We start from the raw sequence: 19,214 nt of genomic DNA on the forward strand, positions 1-19,214 counted from the left end.
TTTTGGGATGCAAGGCACACCAATTCCAACTACAAGACCTGTTTAGAGGTAATTACTAAGTATGTGGTCCAGGAGACCACTGAGGAGCCCAGCCCAGTTTTCCAAATTGCCATAGGACACTGTTTGGTCTAATGACTTGTTTTGAGTCACACATTGGCAAACGAAGGCTGAGAGAATCAAACTCTCAACTACAGGAAGTAGCATGTTAATAGCTCATAGCCTTAATCTCTTATGCTAAGTGCTAGACTATATTTTACTCTTTTGCTAGGCAAGTCATAAAATGCCTGCCAATATCTGTTGACTGCTGGAAGAAACCATAAAAATGGATTAAATGTAAGGCAAGAATTCAATCAAGCTCGTTGTCTGTGACTTAGTGGAGGGATCTTTTTGCCTCTCATCTTCAATGTCTCTGGTTCCGTCCTAACCCATGGTTATATTCTTCCAGGAGTCTGCACATTTTCTCACTGTCAGCATGGGTTTTATTATGGGTTCTCTAGTTTTCTCCAAAAACATACTTGATTGGATAGACTTAGCTGTTTGTATATGTTAGATTTTCCCTTGCACTTGTGACCCAGGTGTTAGCTGAAAAGGGTCAGAAAATAAACAGCTGACTTACCTGATTGAGAAACACAGTTAAACAATACCCATTAGTATTAACCTGACATTTCAAACTATGAAAAGGAAATAACTAGCACTTTAGAGACAATCTTTAGTTCATGCCATTTTGCATTGATTGCAGTTAATTATATTCATTATATCATGAGACAAAGTATTCAAAGTGCCAAAGTTTGTTAAAAAACAGTCATACAAAGCTCAGACTTGCATTAGACAAAAATTGCTACAAAAAGGTCTTTCACATAGCTTAATTTTCTTTATTAATGATAAGCATATTTGCAGATAAAAAAATGTGCATAAATGTCTCAATACAGTTAGCATCATCTGACGCAGCTGGTCTGATACGATATGACCTGATTTTTTTGCATGGCAATAAAAAAGAATAACCAAACAGAAATATGCATTGAAGCTCTATTATAGATAACAAAGATAAACTTTATTCTTATGAAACATATTTTGTCAGTGTCATAATTCCATTATAAAAGAAATGTATTTGCAGGCCAACACAGTGATAGGATTATGAAATCATCATTATTTAACCATCCATCAGTCACAATAGGCATATGAGACTACATCAACCCTTGTATCATCTCAATTATTTGCTGCTCTCTGCTTCAGCTGGTAATTTTAGAAGGTCATCATGTGGAGGAGATGGCTTTCTCTTGGAAGGAATGGCAGGCAAGACCCGGATATTCCGAAGAGGTTCTCCTGATATGGCTGGCAAGAATGAATAAAAAGAATGGCTTTGGGAAATACCATCTCTCTTAGACTTTAAGTGGAGAGGTGGAGGAATAAAGTTTCCAGTTCTCAAGGTATTCAGAGGCAATGACTTGGATTTCTTCATAACCTGAGGCATTTGGTCCATTAGTAGCTGAGCTGCAGGTGAAAAAATACATAAATATTGTATTGTTTAGTTGTCGTACAAATATATAAAAGTACTAATGCTTTCACATGATAATTGCAGATTTATCAAATAAGTTAATAGGGAATACTTCAAGCCCTATAAAGGACACATTTTAAGTAGTGCTGATGGGTACAGTGATGTGCAGTTTTAGAAATTACAACTTGGACTTCTCTGAAAGTGCAAATGAGCAAATCTGCTATATGTCTCTGTTGATTTAAATAGCATACACTATTCTTTAAATGATGATCCAAGAGCATTTTTTTTGGTCAATTTATCCAAGTAATGCAGACTGTGCAATATGCATCTCTGTCACTTTTTGTAAATATATATAAATATATATGGATATAACAGAAGGTAAGAAACAAATTAAGATGTGTTTGAATCAAAGACAAACTCCAGCACTTTGACATGTATGTTATCCTTTATCAAGCAAATCTTTGCTGCATGGAAAAGGTTAATTTCCTCTTTAACATAATGCGCTGAAAGTAAATCTATTTTTAAAAGTGAATAGGAAATTAGCAAAAACTAGAGAAAAGATAAATAAAATATCACAGATCAGCATTTTTAGTGGAAAGGAAAAAGATAATATATGACTGGTTGATCTAGTTTGCAGTTATTTATTTTATTTAGTTATTTATAATTTGTTATATTATATGTGGCACTTTAATATGGGAATTCATTAATGTTCCTAATATGCCATGTGGCTTGCAGTACAAAGGCACTTCCAGTGCAACATGTCCATTTGTGATTCAGAAACATGTTAGCTACTCATAGATGAAGTGGGATCTCCCCTTCCAATCATTCTTTGACACAAGTATACATACACAAAAAAACACACACATACCACAGTCCTGCTTCCTAACACTACCCTCTTGTGGATCCCCCCACCCCATAAAACGTTATTACCATTATGGCACATATGTATTAGGCCAAAGTGGTCTAGTGTATTCCCCACCCTGATCGCCATTACAAAGTTGTAAACACTTTAAAGAATCATCCCTGGTGATCTGTTGTTTCCCCCACCTGCCATAACCCTTATGAAGTGTGTGTTATTATGGCACTTCATTTTATCCCTGATGTCTAGTGGTTCACCCACCCCTATCCCCAAAGTAACACTGGTGCTGGTATGGCACTGTAGAGTATCTGTCCACCCTCACCAACTAGTCCCTATAGTAACATTGGTGCTGGCAATACACTGTAAGCATATGTCTCCCCATCACCACCTGGTCCCTGTAGTAACATAGGTGCTGGTATGGGACTGTAGAGTATGTATTCCCCCTCACCACCCAGTCCCTGTAGTAACATTGGTGCCAGTATGGCACTGTAAGCATGTATCCCCCCCATCACCACCCAGTCCCTGTAGTAACATTGGTGCCAGTATGGTACTATAGAGTATGTATTCCCCCTCACCACTCAGTCCCTGTAGTAACATCAGTGCTGGTATAGCACTGTAGAGTATGTATTCGCTTCCTTACCACCTGGTCCTGTAGTAAAATTGGTGCCAGTACAGCACTTTATTGATATATCCCTAGTGGTCTTGTGCATACCCTCACCCTACTAGGCAATGTAGTAATGTTAGTGAGGTATAGCACTTTATTGATATATCCCTAGTGGTCTGGTGTATACTCCCACCATTTCAGGAATTGTAGTAACACTGGTGCAGGAGCAGCACTTTGAACATTAATTTCTGGTGTCCAGTGGTCTCCCCATCACCTAATCCTAATTTGGTTGTATGGCACATTTGAAGTAAGCCCCAGTTTCTATTCCCCCCCATTCATGTTTGGCAGCTGAATACAGCCTTTTGGCTATGTTCATTATCATGGTATGGTATGGATGGCCAGGCTGATGTACACAGCTAACAATTTCTAGAATCACAAAGCATGTAGATGCCTTTGACAAATTTTGGTGTGAGGTCACATGGATAATTACCTTATGACTTTCCTTTAGGACTGCATGGGACAGAGCCCAGCCCTGAATGGTGATTCATGTCTTCATGTTGGAGAGTCATGCAGAACCATTTAAGGAAGCTTGTTGAATAGAAATAAGGCATCGCTATGTGCACATGGTAGTGTACAAATTGTGGTACCTTTATGAATTCAGCCCAATGTCATTATGTCCAAGTAGTAAATCACCTTTATAACTGATAGGGAATTAATCAAAAGTTCAGATAAACTGCAACCATGACAAGGAAGCAAAATTATACTAATGCTGGCTAAAGCCTTAATAGATCTATACCTTTTTTCCTTTGATAGCTGTGATACTGTTAAATAAAGAACTGTGAATATGCCTTATGTAACTCGACAAAAAAGACAATGTGAAATAGCACATGAAATACCTTCCATTTGAGCAGAAAACATTGAGGTTATGAAAAGATAATGTACTTGATAAAAATATATTTTTAAAAATTAGGAAATGAATGTGGTAGCTCAGGCAAAATTTACTATGTGACTTCCTCTGATGAGTCAAGATGTTACCAAATAAAGACATCCCCTTGGATTCATTAATGCGTACACTAAGTGCACATTAAGTGTATGCTGTTCTGAGTGAAGAGATAACACAAGCATAACTCACATGTTCTCCCTCCTAATTTTAGTTTTCCTACTGATTTTCTTGCAGCTTTAAATACTGGGGTGGATTCATAAAGGTTACCACTACACTACTGCATGTGCACTTAGTATATTCTTTCTGGGAGACTAAGAAGCAGAATAAAATGTGGTAGGGAGGTTCTTGAATACAGATTGTGTACACAGTGTAGGTGATATTGAATCTGGCCCTACTCAGTTATACCAACAGTTTAAACATAAAACAGATTGTGAAGATGTAAACTGAATGGACATGAAATGGAATAAAATATCTGCTATATCAGAAACTGTCAGCCATTGCTTTTAGAGCACTACTAAAGACAGACATCTGAGGAAACATGGCTGACTTACAGATTCCACTTATTTCTGTTTCAGTCAAGTTCTTCACATCACATCATGTATATCAAATTTTGTAGATTGGTTACTTTACTAATGACTCTCACTACAAAGAAATAATATAACATATATTAGACAGTATTGTGGATACATTTCTTTGCATATTAGAATGCATAAAAAAAACATGTTAATTTGTCAAAAAAAGAAAGCAAATTTCTTCCTACATTTATAAAACAAATAATGCTACATAACATGTCTTGCAAAAGTCACACGATGGAGCTTCTACATTACTCAGATTACCATTTTTCCAACTTTAGTTCAGCTATTTTTTATTAGATGCCCAAATGGTCAAAATGTTGCTTGTGAAACAGTACTGATGTAGTTATCAAGAAGTATGCACTTCCCCCACTATGTTATGACCTCAAAGTTAGTCTTTCTATCTATCCATCTATCTATCTATCTATCTATCTAGCTATCTATCCATGAATAACACAATCCCCAATTTGAGGGTGCATGTGGCCTTGCCTCCATACAAAAACACTTAAAACAGGTTTTCTTTTTTGGTTTTGGGCATTGTGGTGGTAGTGTTTCTGCTTTTTGTTTCTTTTGGCATATCTGTGTTTGATGTGTTTATATTAACATAACGATTGCTGGAGTTTCCGCAGTTTGATTAAGTGTCTTATATTCATCTATATACCAAATGAGACACTAAAACAGATCATGTAATAATCCTTCCTTTGGTGTATGTAAGGAGGTGGGAAGCACAATTCAATACTGAGTTAAAAAAAAGGTTGTAATTGCTGTTGAACAGATTTCTGTTATTACACCTGAAGCACTGAAAACTGAATGTAAGTGGTTGTCACAACAGGTCTTGTGTAACTATATTAATTATTCTAAGTTTCTGATGAATATAGATTCAGATGATTTAACAGAGCAAAACTAAAGAATATGGAGCTTATCAATTGTATGATGCTAAATATGTAACAAAATGGGGCTAATCCAGCATCATAGAATGCCTTCTTTAAACATTTCAAATAATCATAATCTACAAGTGAAACAAATTTTAAAGAAAGAATTGTTAGGGTGTTAATCCAAATGAAAAAGGATTTTTGTTTTCAGCTAAGACAAAATCGGTACATTCACAATAGGTAGAACAAAAATATGATGAGTTTAGGGTTAGGAGTAGTTCATATGGTTTTGAAACTCTTTTCAGGGGAATTAAAGGCCGGCTAGAAATTAAGAAAGTCAGACAACTTAGTAGCACTGGAGGTATAATGACATAGACATCTTCAGAGCAATCAAAATAATATTGCTATTAAAAACTACTTTTAAGTGGTCTATAATTTTTATATTTGATTCTGGAAAATTCATGAATAAAGATGTAAGTAACAATGAAAGAGTTAATAAGTGAAAAGCTGGACAGGCCCAGTACACTGCTTCCTAGCAAAACATAAAAAAGATGTAGTTCTCTTAGAAGGCTTTGAATATTTTTTTATGAAAGTTGGTAGAGGAAGGAAAATTTGTTCAGATAGGAGATTGCCATTTGCATGGTTAAAGAGAGATGATTAAAGAGAAGGTTAATATGAAATGGAGAAAGCTGGAAAGCAAGATTTAACATGAAAAGCAAAGAAAGAAAAGTTAAGAAATTCCAGCCATTTAATAATATCTGTAAATGTATGGTAAACGTAATAATAAAATTGTGTCAGGGAGGCAAGAAGGTACTTTAATTAAAAAATGGTGAGCACTTTCATAAAACTTCTTCAGACCATATCAAAATCACAAAGCACAGTCATTAAATAACATTTTAAAAAATAAACAACCTATGAATATGCAGCTCTGATACACATGACATAAAAACAGTTAAGATCTCCTACTTTTACTTTTCAATCTAGGTTTTAAAGAAACCTTGTCATTAAGTCCAAATGCTTTATCAGCTTTCAGATGTAATTTCCAAAACAATTCATGGCTCTCAGTATGATTAATAATATCATCAATAGCCCCCTGGCTCACAAAACAAACCAGAGAAAAAATGTTCCTACGGAACAAAATATGGGCTAAATGGAGAGCCTCAAAGAACTCTGCTGATCACTTATACTTTAAGCAATTAAGAAACGCTACCAAAAAAGACATTTTGTTAGACAAAAAAACTACTATTCTAAACTTCAACAATCACACTCTAACAACCCTCAAAGGTTTTGGTCAGGCATTAATAAACTTCTCAAACCAGGGCAGGCTAGAACTCTAGCCCCAAACTCTATTCCCCATGATAGTCCTTTGCAAATAACCAATACCTTTAACAACTACTTCACTGAAGCTATTCAAACTTTAACAAAAACATTAACACCCACCACCTCCTCTCCTTTACAAAATACAAACAGTTCAATTCCCTTCTTACATTTACAACCTGTTCCAACTTCCTTTATCTGTAAACTCCTTCAGAAACTCAAACCTTGTACTCCCTCTGTTGATAACCTCCCAGCAGAATACCTTCAAGTAGCTGCCATAGCCTAAGCTTATCCAATATCCATCCTTATAAACAGAACAATCACAGAAGGTACCATCCCTTCCATATGGAAAGTATCCCATATAATCCCTTTGCATAAAGGAGGTAAATCCACTGACATTTCTAACTACCGACCAATTGCTCTACTCTCTCCATTAGCCAAAATAATGGAAAAATGTATCCACCATCAACTACTTCAACACCTGCTCCATAACAACTTACTTGCTAACTGTCAGCATGGCTTTAGACCCTTTCATAGCACCACTTCTGCCCCACTAAGCTTTACTGACTGTATTAACAGGAATTGAAACAATAACTCTCTCTCATCTGCTCTATTTATAGACCTATCAAAAGCTTTTGATATGGTCAACCATAGCTTACTTATCAGTACTCTAAAAGCCCAATCTCTTGACCCACAAGCTATTCTTTGGTTTAAATCCTATCTAGATAACAGACATCAAGCAGTGCTCTGGAACAATAATCTTTCCACACCCCTCCCTGTGAACACTGGAGTCCCTCAAGGCTCTATCCTAGGCCCTCTTCTTTTTTCTATTTTTATTAACAATCTCTACACTGTTGTTCCACAAGCCACTTGCATACAATATGTACTGCTAAGTCCTCATCCTCTCTCCAAACCCTTACTCAAACTGTATTTAACTCTGTTGAAAAGTGGTTTACTGATCAATGTCTCCTCCTCAACCCCAAAAAAAACAAATTATTACTCTTCACTCCCACCCAAAAATCTCCACAGATCCACTTCACTATTACCTCCTATAATGGAACTTGTATTTCCCCTGATCCTACTGCACGCCTTCTGGGCATAACCATTGATCATAACCTCAGCTTTGATGACCATATCAATAATACTATTCAAACTATCAAAAAAAAATAGGCTCTCTGTACAGAATCAAACCCTTCCTTACACAACTGGCTAGAACCACCATTGCCCAGGCTCATTTTACTTCTACCCTATTCTATGCTTCTGCCATTTATACCAATCTATCTAAGCACAATCTTACCAAGCTTGAAACTAGCTATAATAATATAGTCAGATTTGCCACTGGCTCTCCCTATAGAACCCACCACTGTCTCAACCTCAAACAACTCAAATGGTTAGAACTACAAAACCAACTAAGATACAATCAACTTGTGATCGCACAAAAAATTCTGTACCACCCTACTAATACTCATATCCTCTCTAACCTGATCTCCCCATATAAAAATCTTACAACACTATGCTCAGCTAGCAAGTTACTAATTGCCAACAATAAATCCAACAACAAAGCTGGTGACTCACTCTTTACCAATGTCATGGGCAAAATCTGGAACAACCTTCCTAAAACACTAACCTCTCTCTCATCTACTCCATTCTTTAAGAAACACCTCAAAGATCACCTAAATATACATTGGCTTTGTCCCTGCTAAATGCCTGACTAAACATTACTTATCCTCCTTTCACTTCCCCTTTTCCCCTGCCTCCTGGGCTACTGCCCCACCACACTTTTAATTATTACAAGCTAACTCTTTACTACTATTTATATTTTCCAGCCTACTCTCTTTCTCCCTCTTTGACTAAGTGAATGTCAATTTGTTTTTTTTTTTCAAATATTGTATAAACTTGTGCTGATTGTACCAGAAAACTCATGGCTTGATTGCTGCTTAAACCTATACCATGACTCTGTAACTTGGATCACACAAATTACTTGTACTCTCTTTACAAACATTTTTTGCTTTATAATGTATTTTAAGCTTGTTTTTTTATTCTAACTATTGTATGGAGTAATCTTCTCATACTTGGAGCTTTTCTCCCCGGGCCTATACTGAAAATGGATATGTATCTAGCCAGACTAGCCCGGTCAACAAATATAAAATAAAATAAATAAATAAATAAATAAATAAATAAATAATCACCAAGTCTACCATTTTCACTAATAGTCTCTATAACCTTAAAACTAAAATTCTAAAGTTCTACAGGCCTCATTACTTTCATCATACACACTTAGAGGAATGGAAGGCAAAACTGTCACAACTATCTCAGCAGTTTCTATCTCACCACCAAATGACTGGCTACCATCAGAATCTGGGCTGAGTGTCTGTGAAGCTATTCAAACACAAACTGCAGAGGAGGTGAGCTCCTCTCTTCCCACTACTGATACAGCTTTAGTTTTTCTCTGGCATGTCAAGAAGAGGATGTAGATGGGGAGGCTGTTTAGGTGTCAGTTAGTATCTATGACAAAGGATAGAAGAGAAATATATAAATGGATATTAAAGTATAAAATGCATGTTCAGTATACTAGCTGACAAGAACTGACGTACTTGGAGAAGTAATTGTTCTGATTCCCTAAGGCTGTATATCAGTTAGTACCAGGTAACTAACTTATAAAAGAGGGTGGTGTGAAATGGATGAGGAAAGGAAAAGTAAATGGGAAGTTGGCGATAAGCTAAATGATTTAATAATGAAAGCCACTGATTTTTTTTTATGTACAGTGCAGTGCTAAATGACACTTGGAGACCTGAAACCAAATCTTGTCATTCTGTTGTAAGCAGTGGTAAGGTAGCCTATGTCATTCTATGGAGGGAATGTTATTACTGACCGACCATAGGTTAGTGATAGAGAAGCATAGCTGTGGCTGTAGACCATCCTTCAGCCAGCATAGTTTTATATAGATACAGATATATAGAGGTCGATTTGAAAAGAAAGAAAAAAACACTTACCCGAATCTGTAAAAACTGAGATGACTTCACCAAAACCACAATTTAATGAACATTCGGATGACCAAAAAGTTATTGTGGGAAAGGAACCACTTGGTCACCATGGAGAACTTTCCCCACTGTAGTGTGATCTCAGAGTTTGTATATTTAGTTAAGGGGGTGTGGGTGGCAAAGCCTCCCCATGGGTTGGTTTTAATTTGCTTTGGTTTTATTTTTTTTGTGGTGCCAGACACGTGGTTTCTTTCCCAGAGTTTCTAATCATTGATCCAAATGTTCATTCATTTCAGCTTTCGGTGAAGTTGTCTCGACATTTAGTGATTCAGGTAAGTGGGTTTTCATTCTTATGAAGTAGACCCAAGTATAGATACAGATATATATACAGATATAGATATAGATATTGATATTACATTATTTATATGTTCTGAGAAGCTGAGAGATTTCCCCAATGGTATTCTCAAATGCTTGGCTGAGTTAGCTTGAGTGATCATTTCTCCATTTTTTTAGAGGATAATTAGGCGGTTTTGGGTTAGTAAGTTATATAGCTCTGTACTAGATAGGATGGATTAGATTTAAGTGCTGAGCTGGAGTTTTTTTGATCCTGTTTCCAAAGAAAAGACAACTGACTGCAAACTCAGCTGACATACCACAACAATGTTGGGACCAGTGTCAAGCAGGACCATGTCATCTGCTTGTTGAATGATGTTTAAATTTCCACTAGTCTTCATCAGGCTGTTAATGAAAATAAGGAACGGTGGCTTCACAAAATGGAGGAATAAAACACGGAGTACAGCCCAGGTAACTAGTTATGATTAGAGGTCAGAGTACTGAAGCAGTTGGTGGGGGAAGAGAGGAGTAATGAGGTGCTGCCTACTTACTTCTCTTGGACAGAGGGGATGAAAGTTATGCCTGTGGTGCACACTCCATAATAAAATCCCTAGCAAAGATCAAAGGTTGTCACATGGAGGCACTTGGAAGAGGTGTCAAAGTCTTTGGGGTTACACTATTCACAGAGGTTAAGTGGCATGCCTTACACTGGCCCACTGTACATATTCCATTGGACAACAGTGAAAGCACACATGATAGGATTGTAAGGCATAAAGAAAGCTCTTCTTCTTACTGTCTGAATGATGGAACTGGAACATCACACTTGAAGAGGAGTAAATGTGGTAGGTCCCTTCTTACTGTCTGAATGATGGAATGGGAACATCACATCCATATTATCACCACTTGAAGAGGCGTAAATGTGGTAGGGCCACACAAGTGTTTTCTCAGTTAGCAGGATTAGAAATAACACAATAAGGCAAAAATATAAATAAATAAGTAAATAAATACATAAACAAATAAATACAGTAAGAAAAAGGAGACCCAAACCTGACCACTGACATACTCCACTGAACACTACTTTATTGCTAGATTGGATTTTACTAAGCCTAATGTGGAACTGCCTGCATGAAACTATACTTTACACACGAAGCCGGGAGAAACCCTAGTCTCAGAGCATGGAGTTTGCAGAGTACCAAATGATTGTTAATGGTGTCAAGAAATAAATTGTAGTTCAATCACATTTAGTTTATTGTTGAGCAGACCAGGATGGGCAGTTGAGCAAAACTCTGTTAGTTCTATGTCTGGGCCAGAACCTATGCTGAGAAGCAGTGAAAAGACAGTGCTGTTTGAATTAGGCACTGATATGAGTATTTATAGCTGTCTCAAACAATTTTGCAGGGTGTCAGACAGATAATAGAAACAAGGCTGTGATTTTCAAGCAGTAGTAGTACTTTTCAGACTTGTAGCAGATCTCTGTGCCAGTTTTGTAAATGATGGAGAGTGAGCCCTTATTATTGGCCCATTGAAGAATAGAGCAACAGGTTGAGCAATTTTGAAAGCAGCCATTTTTTTCTAAAATGGGAGAAGGAGACACATTTTCTAAAGTTGAAAGCACAAGCCCCTTCATTCTTTTAATAGTTTAAAGGTGTCTGAGACTGCCAGGGTTTGGAACTTTCATTTGGGTGTTTTAGTATTTTATGGAAGAAGTCATTTGGGCAGAACAGGACTAGACATTGAAGTTGCAAACTGATGGGCCAGGATTTCTTTGCCACAAGCTGAAGGTAGGGTAGAATTAGTACTACTGTTGACCTGGTGATGAAATCTTTCCAGAATGACTTCAGCGCTGGCAAAGGTTTGACAGCGAACTATTTTAATGAGTTTGCTTTTTGTAGGGGAGGTGGTTGCCTTGCTTTAGTTTCTAAGGCCGCTATCTGTTTTGACAGATGAATAGGTATTAGTACAGATGTGGGCAAGCCACAATTTGTCTCCTAGTCAGAGAGATTTGACATCTGGGGTCATCCCGGCAGAAGTGTGGCCTTTAACCATAAATGCTCTTAAGAAGGCTAGGACGTTCTTCTGAAAAAGAACTGAAAGATGTAATGTGAGGTTAGTAGTCTGGTGAAAGACCTTTAATTTTTGCCAAGTAAGTTCTGCAAGAAGCACTAGAATCTGATACAAAGCTGCTATCATGTTAAAAGTACTTGGGTGGGGGGGGGGGGTTTGCTCTGTTTTTCCTGACAAATGCCTCATAGGTGGAAGTGATCATTTCATGGCATTTCATGGAATAGCAGCACCTCTGAAGTGAGCAGTCAGTCAGTAGTTAGTCTGGAGACTCTGATATCTAGATCTGTATAGTTTTAGATAGAGTAGATGGATAGTTACTCATTGAGTGCTTGTCCAGCTTAATTCCTGCTAGCAAAATCTTTTCTTTGTGCAGATTTTCTCAAACCCACAACAAAATTTGATGACAGGGGTCTCATTAGGACAGGCTATGGTTAAGTATGGTCACTTTTCCTCTTTCAGAGCAGATACATATCAATGAGCAGGGTTTCATAGAAAAATGAGAAAAGGAGCTGATTGCAGTAACCTTAATACCTTATGTCCTCTCTCTTTTTCTTGCTTTTCAGTGTGTGAGGGCTGATCTTGCAGACTGGTTTGCAAGCATATATATATAATTTTCTATCTATCTATATCTGTCTATTTATGTATATGTAAAAATGTATATATATATATATATATATATATATATATATATGTGTGTGTATGTATATTTGCAAATGAAAAGCCTCTTAGCCTATAAAGGTTGGCTTGGCTTTAAATAGGGCTTCATCATGATACCACATAGAGCTGGTTCATATTCATGAAGAAAATGCTGTTTCATATAACCATTTTATACTCATTTATTTAACCCAAGGAGTTTCATACCTTAAGTGCTAGTCTAGTCTGGGTCATCAGGGTATTGACTTATTATTTTGTAATTGAGGAGGTACATGGTCCTAAGGTTAGGATATATATCACCACAGAAGCAAAGTGGAAGACCAGCAATCTATTAATTATGTTTTATTTTGTTACTAAAAGTATTAGCAACATTAATAGTGTGGATAATATTATATTTTCCCACATATAATAGACACAAATTCAACTTATGTGTGAAATATTGTAAAGAAGTCAAAGAATCTAGAATTATTATTCTCAAAGGAGTAAATGTTAAGTCCCTTCTGTTAGTTTATGAAATGTGTTTTCAGTCTAAAAATGAGATACAGGAAAAATTTTGGGTAAGACAAACTGCTTGATAATATTTCTAACTTACGTGCTTAGAAATGCTGCAACATAAATGTTATGTGAGTGTGCTGATATGGAGTTGTAAATTTTATGACCCTCTCCAATATTCTTGGTTGCAACAATGCTGTATAACTGCTGTATAATATCTTTGTTTTTAACTTTCTAATTGTGTTTGCAAATGTGTTTGTCCTCATGGCCTAGTTCATGCCTGAAAAGGGTCTTCAGACTGTTCAATTACCCTGATAAAAAACTTGAATAAATATCATTACTGATTAGGTCTGCTGGGGGCGGCCATGGTGGTGCAGTGGTTAGCATTGCCGCCTCACAGCAAGAGGTTCTTCGGTTCAATCCTCGGCTGGGGTGCCTTTTGTGCAGAGTCTGCATGTCCTCCATGTGGTCATGTGGGTTTCCTCCAGGTGCTGCGGTTTCCTCCCACATCCCAAAGACATGCTGTAGGTGGATTGGACACTCAAAATTGTCCCTAGATGTGAGTGTGCACATGTGTGTGCCTTCTGTGGAAGGTTGGACGCAGGGCTGGCAACTCGACACCATAAAACTCCACTGCCAATCATGAGTGGACAGGTGATCCGCTGTGGTGACCTATAACCAGGAAAAAGCCAAAAGAAGAAGATTGATTAGGTCTGCTAAAATCCATAATGTAGTTAGAAGTGCTTATTCCATAAGTTTAAAATCCACAATGCACTAGGGAAGATGAGTGGTACAGATATGCAGATTTCTGGAATGAAGTTTACAGGATGGCAAAGAGATCAGTGTCATGTGGGTTAGTAAAGGATGTGCATTAGAGGCTTCTACATAGATGGTACAAAGCTTGGACTGGAATGAGAAAGGAGAGGTTTCAGATGTACAATAAATGTTGGAGGTATGGTTAAAGGTGTGCTTTAGTTACCTATGCGGCAGGAAGGTAGGGTAGGAGAGAGGATGTGGGAGAGCATATTAGACAAATGGAGGAAGACAAATGGAAAGAAAACTGAGGTGACAAGGGATTTTTTTGTCTTTATGAATTATAAACAGGGGGAACTACATGATAAGAGAGAAAGCAACTTATAATTGGTAAGAGCTGGAATAAAGAGGAAGAGAATATCATAGTGGTGGGAGAAGGAAATAAACGATTCATACGGGAAGGCAGACATAAAGAATTGTGCAGCGAAGGTTTGCTAATCTCAGATAAGATAGGAAAACTGAAAAATATGGCAGCAAGGTGGAGGTGAGGGAAAGAGTTAAGGGAAGAGGAAATAAAGAGGGTGAAGAGATTATGATACTGATGGAGAAGGAAGTAAAAGAAAAACTGAGTGGGGCGGGGGTTCTTGAGAAGACAGCTAAGGTCCATTACGAAAAGAGGTGTAGAGTATTTTGTTGGAAGGGTGGAAAAATAATTAAGAGGTTGAACTATACTTTTTATTGCAAAATGCCAATTTATTGTTTCTACTGTTTGCTAATATGAATATTAAGAGAAATAAATTCATAAAAAGTGATGTAGCTTTAAATATTGGTATGGAATCCACTGTTAGATGTGTCACAAAATTATTTAGACAAAAATGCAATCTATAGTTCAGCTTTTTTGGACCCTTCCAGTTCTAAAATAGCTGTGTTTCTCCATTGCTGTAATAGCTCTAACCTTCTCAGCATCTGATTTTAACTCTTCGGCTGTCTGTACGAACATACCTTAGATAAATGATTTCTTTTACACTAGTGTGACTTTTTCAGGAAATACATGAATGTTTGTTTTTGACTCGTGTTTAAAGCTGCACAAAGATCTAGATCAAGTTGACATCAACATGGAATCTATATGATGAAGGCACTATGCAGTATATAACTAATATATTTTCTTGAACTTTGTTATATCCTCATTAACTATATAAATTAATTTGAATAAATGAAATCCTTACTACATTCCATGTATCTGTACTCCCTTTGCTACATATCAGCCTTCTTCTGTATTATACAAACAGTGAATCCCACTGTACTTTCTGGTATGGATTTATGATTGTAATTCATATCAGATGTATTACATATTTTGCTTTTTCCTGTAATACTTTGGTGCACATCTGGGTCATGCCTGAAAAGGCTCTTTGGACTAATGCACATACTTAAGATAAAATGACAAATAAAAAAGTGAAAACAATATATAGTTTACCCATGTTTGACTGAATCCCAGTTTTTGAATCACTGTTTACTAAAAATTAAATACACAAAAAAGTGATTTGGAAAACGTATAAAACACATACAAAAAAACTTTTTGCAGGGAAGAAGTCCCCTTCCATCCTCAATGTGGTGCACCCTCACAACCGTAAATTATATAAACCAACTCCATGGTCACACCATAGAGGAGAAAAGGAGAAAATAAAACTTCAAAAGCACTTCAAAAACTTGTGCAATACCACGCATTACAATAAAACTTACTGCAGTATTTATTTTTTTAAATAAATCTCTTGACCACCAATGCATCAAAGAACTGTAGATGAGCCAATACACACATATGTATGTGTATACATAAATAATCCCTGTATAAGCATAATCTGTTTTCCTCTGTATGACAGATGGAATTAAAATTAAGTAAATTATATAGTTACTACAGTAAATACAATGCTACTACACTATACTATACTATACTATGCTATACTATACTTTACTATACTATACTATACTATACTATACTATACTATACTATACAATACTATACTATTAACTCAACTTTGATTATTCTTCATGCAGTTTAAAACCCCCAAATCTGGGTATCTGTGCCAGCAAACTTTGTACTTACCAGCTTATGCATAACAGCACCAAAGTTTAGCTAGGGATAATGGGTCTTTTTGATAGCATTACTATAACCTCTAGGAGTTTTGAATATTCTAAGATTGGCTTTTTGGGGTTTTCACAAGCTACTAAAACATTTACAAAGTCTTTTAGTTCAGTGATATTTACAGTTACACCTGCATGAAACATGCTAATTCTTTTTTTAAGTGGGAACATGAATGGAGAAACTTGTCCTAGTTGGGTAAACAACAGGTGCAATTTTCAGCTAGCTGAGTATGGGACCACCATGGTTGACAAACATGGCATGAATGATCAGTCTTCCTAACTCATGGTCCCCATGGCCCGTTTGGATGCCTCATGGTCTGCCTCCTTTTTTAGTTTTACTGTTGACTGGCTGAGGATTCACTCTTAGTGTAATGCCATCTAGTGCGTATTAAATGTTTGCATTATAGAATGTAATACCATCAATTGTGTAATAAACGTCTACATTACATAATGTAATACCATCTAGAATGTACTAAATATCTGCATTACATAATATAATACCATCTAGTGCATATTAAATGTTTGCATTATATAATGTAATACCATCTAGTGTGTATTAATGTCTGTATCACATACTATAATACCATCTAGTGCATATTAAATGTCTGCATTGCATAATATAATACCATCTAGTGCATATTAAATGTCTGCATTACATTGGAATGTACATTTCCAAGCAGGAAGCAGCCTTTGCAGATGCATAAACATGTTTAATGAAGGCTGACTGTACGAAAGTCTGCTAAATAATATGAATAAACTTACCTACGTGTGTACTAAAATCTTTCTAAAAATGTCAGAATATACAAGAATAATTATTTACTTGATCCAAAGAGAAATGGTCCAGAACAGTATAATGCATTACAAAAACAGGCAAACAGAGTTGCCACATATTTTAATGGGAAGAATTGCACAAACTAGTTACCAAAAAGACGTAAAATAATTACACAGCAAACCAGGATAAATTGCAACAACCAAGGGTCACAAACCAGCCAAAGAATGGCATTGTTCTTGTTCCTACCAAAACTGCATGACAAGGTGACCCAAAGAGGTAGCAAAAGTCAATTACACTCCTAGGTAAGATGCCTGGTTTATGGCATTTGATAGCATTTTCAATGGAAAAGCAGTACCTGCCAGATATATCTAGATAAACATTATTAGCCTCAATGTGATTGCAGAGCATTAACTGGGACATGCTCAGCTTGCTAGCTGAAGGGAAAAAATTAATCTGTACATGGTACAGTCTGCTAGGCAGCAGGTATAGCAGTGGCAGGTGGCACAACAAAATGCGCTAATGCTGTCAATGAGGCAATAGAAACTGGCACCACAATAAAAGTAATGCATTTAAAGCCAAACAGTTTAATTGTCTGATACAGTTCCATTGCAGGCAGAAAACTGCTAGTACAGCATCATCAATCCTGTCAATATTTGTTGTACTCCCTCGTCCTGTAAAACATGGAGGAGATGAAAAAAAATAAATCAACAACCAAAAGAGAGTCAGCTTAGAAGAGCCATATGAGGATAAATTGATTTACTTAAACTAAACACGCTCACAACACAGGCGATTAAATAACGTCCTCCTACCCACCACCTACTGCTCATTATCATGCATGCCTAAACACTACACATTCACTGAAAAAGCACACGCGAGTGTACAAACACAAGCACACACATGCACACACACACACACACACACACACACACACACACACACACGCACACGCACACACAGCTTCACACTATACACGTCTAAACACACACACACACACATGCACACACACACACAGAGCTTCACACTATAGACATATCTAAACACACACACACACACACACACAGTTTCACACTGTACACATGTCTAAACACACACACACACACACACACACACACACACACACACACACACACACACACACACACACACACACACAGCTTCACACTATACACATGTCTAAACACACACACACACACAGATTCACACTGTACACATGTCTAAACACACACACACACACACACACACACACACACACACACACAGCTTTACACTATACACATGTCTAAACACACACACACACACACACAGCTTCACACTATACACGTCTAAACACACACACACACAGGCACAGCTTCACACTATACACATGTCTAAACACACACACACACACACACACACACACACACACACACACACACACACACACACACACACACACACACACACACACAGCTTCACACTATACACATGTCTAAACACACACACACACACACACACAGACACACACAGACACACACACACACAGACACACACACACACACACACACACACACACACACACACACACACACACACACACACACACACACACACACAGCTTCACACTATACACATGTCTAAACACACACACACACACACACACACACACACACACACACACACACACACACACACACACACACACACTAAACACTAAACACATAAACATATCAAACAGCTTTTGTGCATGGGTCAAGCCCTCATGTTCCCCTGTGCTCCTTTATATATACCAACACTGAGATTGTACAACAGCTGGGAAATTTGTAGCACTGTACTGGACAACAGAAGTGCCTGTGTACAGGATCACAGAAGGGTGGGTAAGTTAATTAATTTTTCCCTTTCCTGCACTATTGTCTAATTCCAAAGTTGGTGTGAGCGTGTAGATATATATATATATATATATATATATATATATATATATATATATATATATAGATATATATATCCCAAATATATATATATATATATATATATATATATATATATATATATATATAAAGTTGTGAGGATGCAGGGGAACTTGCACCCTGCAGAAAACATTTACATTCTTCAATGTATCAGGACTCAATGGAATACGTTTGAAGTAAGGACTCTATAAATTAAAGGTTCAGTGAATTGTTAAAAACTCAATATACAAATCATCGCTAAACATAAAAGATGGTATCTGCGCAGTGTATTAGTTGGCCTACCAACTGTACATGTCTGCGGTGAATAAGGATTTCAGGCTCAGACAAATAGCTGATGAAATAAACCCATGATACAGTTTTTACACTTCCAATAAACAGCAGTAGTGAACCGCCAATAGACTAGAATGAGCATATTAGAAAA

At 36.9% G+C, this 19,214-nt stretch overlaps 1 protein-coding gene across 2 annotated transcripts in view; it reads right to left on the reverse strand.

Moving 5' to 3' along the window:
• Window positions 1–851: 851 nt before the first annotated feature.
• The window catches only part of ANKRD55 (ankyrin repeat domain 55), a 1,456,090-nt gene continuing 1,437,727 nt past the window's right edge, over window positions 852–19,214 (reverse strand). For both annotated transcript variants that reach the window (XM_044063788.1, XM_044063786.1), the window contains one exon: window positions 852–1,491. In XM_044063788.1, coding sequence (XP_043919723.1) covers window positions 1,211–1,491 — 281 coding nt within the window. In that variant the 3' untranslated portion in view covers window positions 852–1,210. The remainder of the gene's footprint in view (window positions 1,492–19,214) is intronic.

This window comes from Protopterus annectens, chromosome 2.part2 (genome assembly GCF_019279795.1).
Source record: "Protopterus annectens isolate FY-2018-M chromosome 2.part2, PAN1.0, whole genome shotgun sequence".
NCBI lineage: Eukaryota > Metazoa > Chordata > Ceratodontiformes > Protopteridae > Protopterus > Protopterus annectens.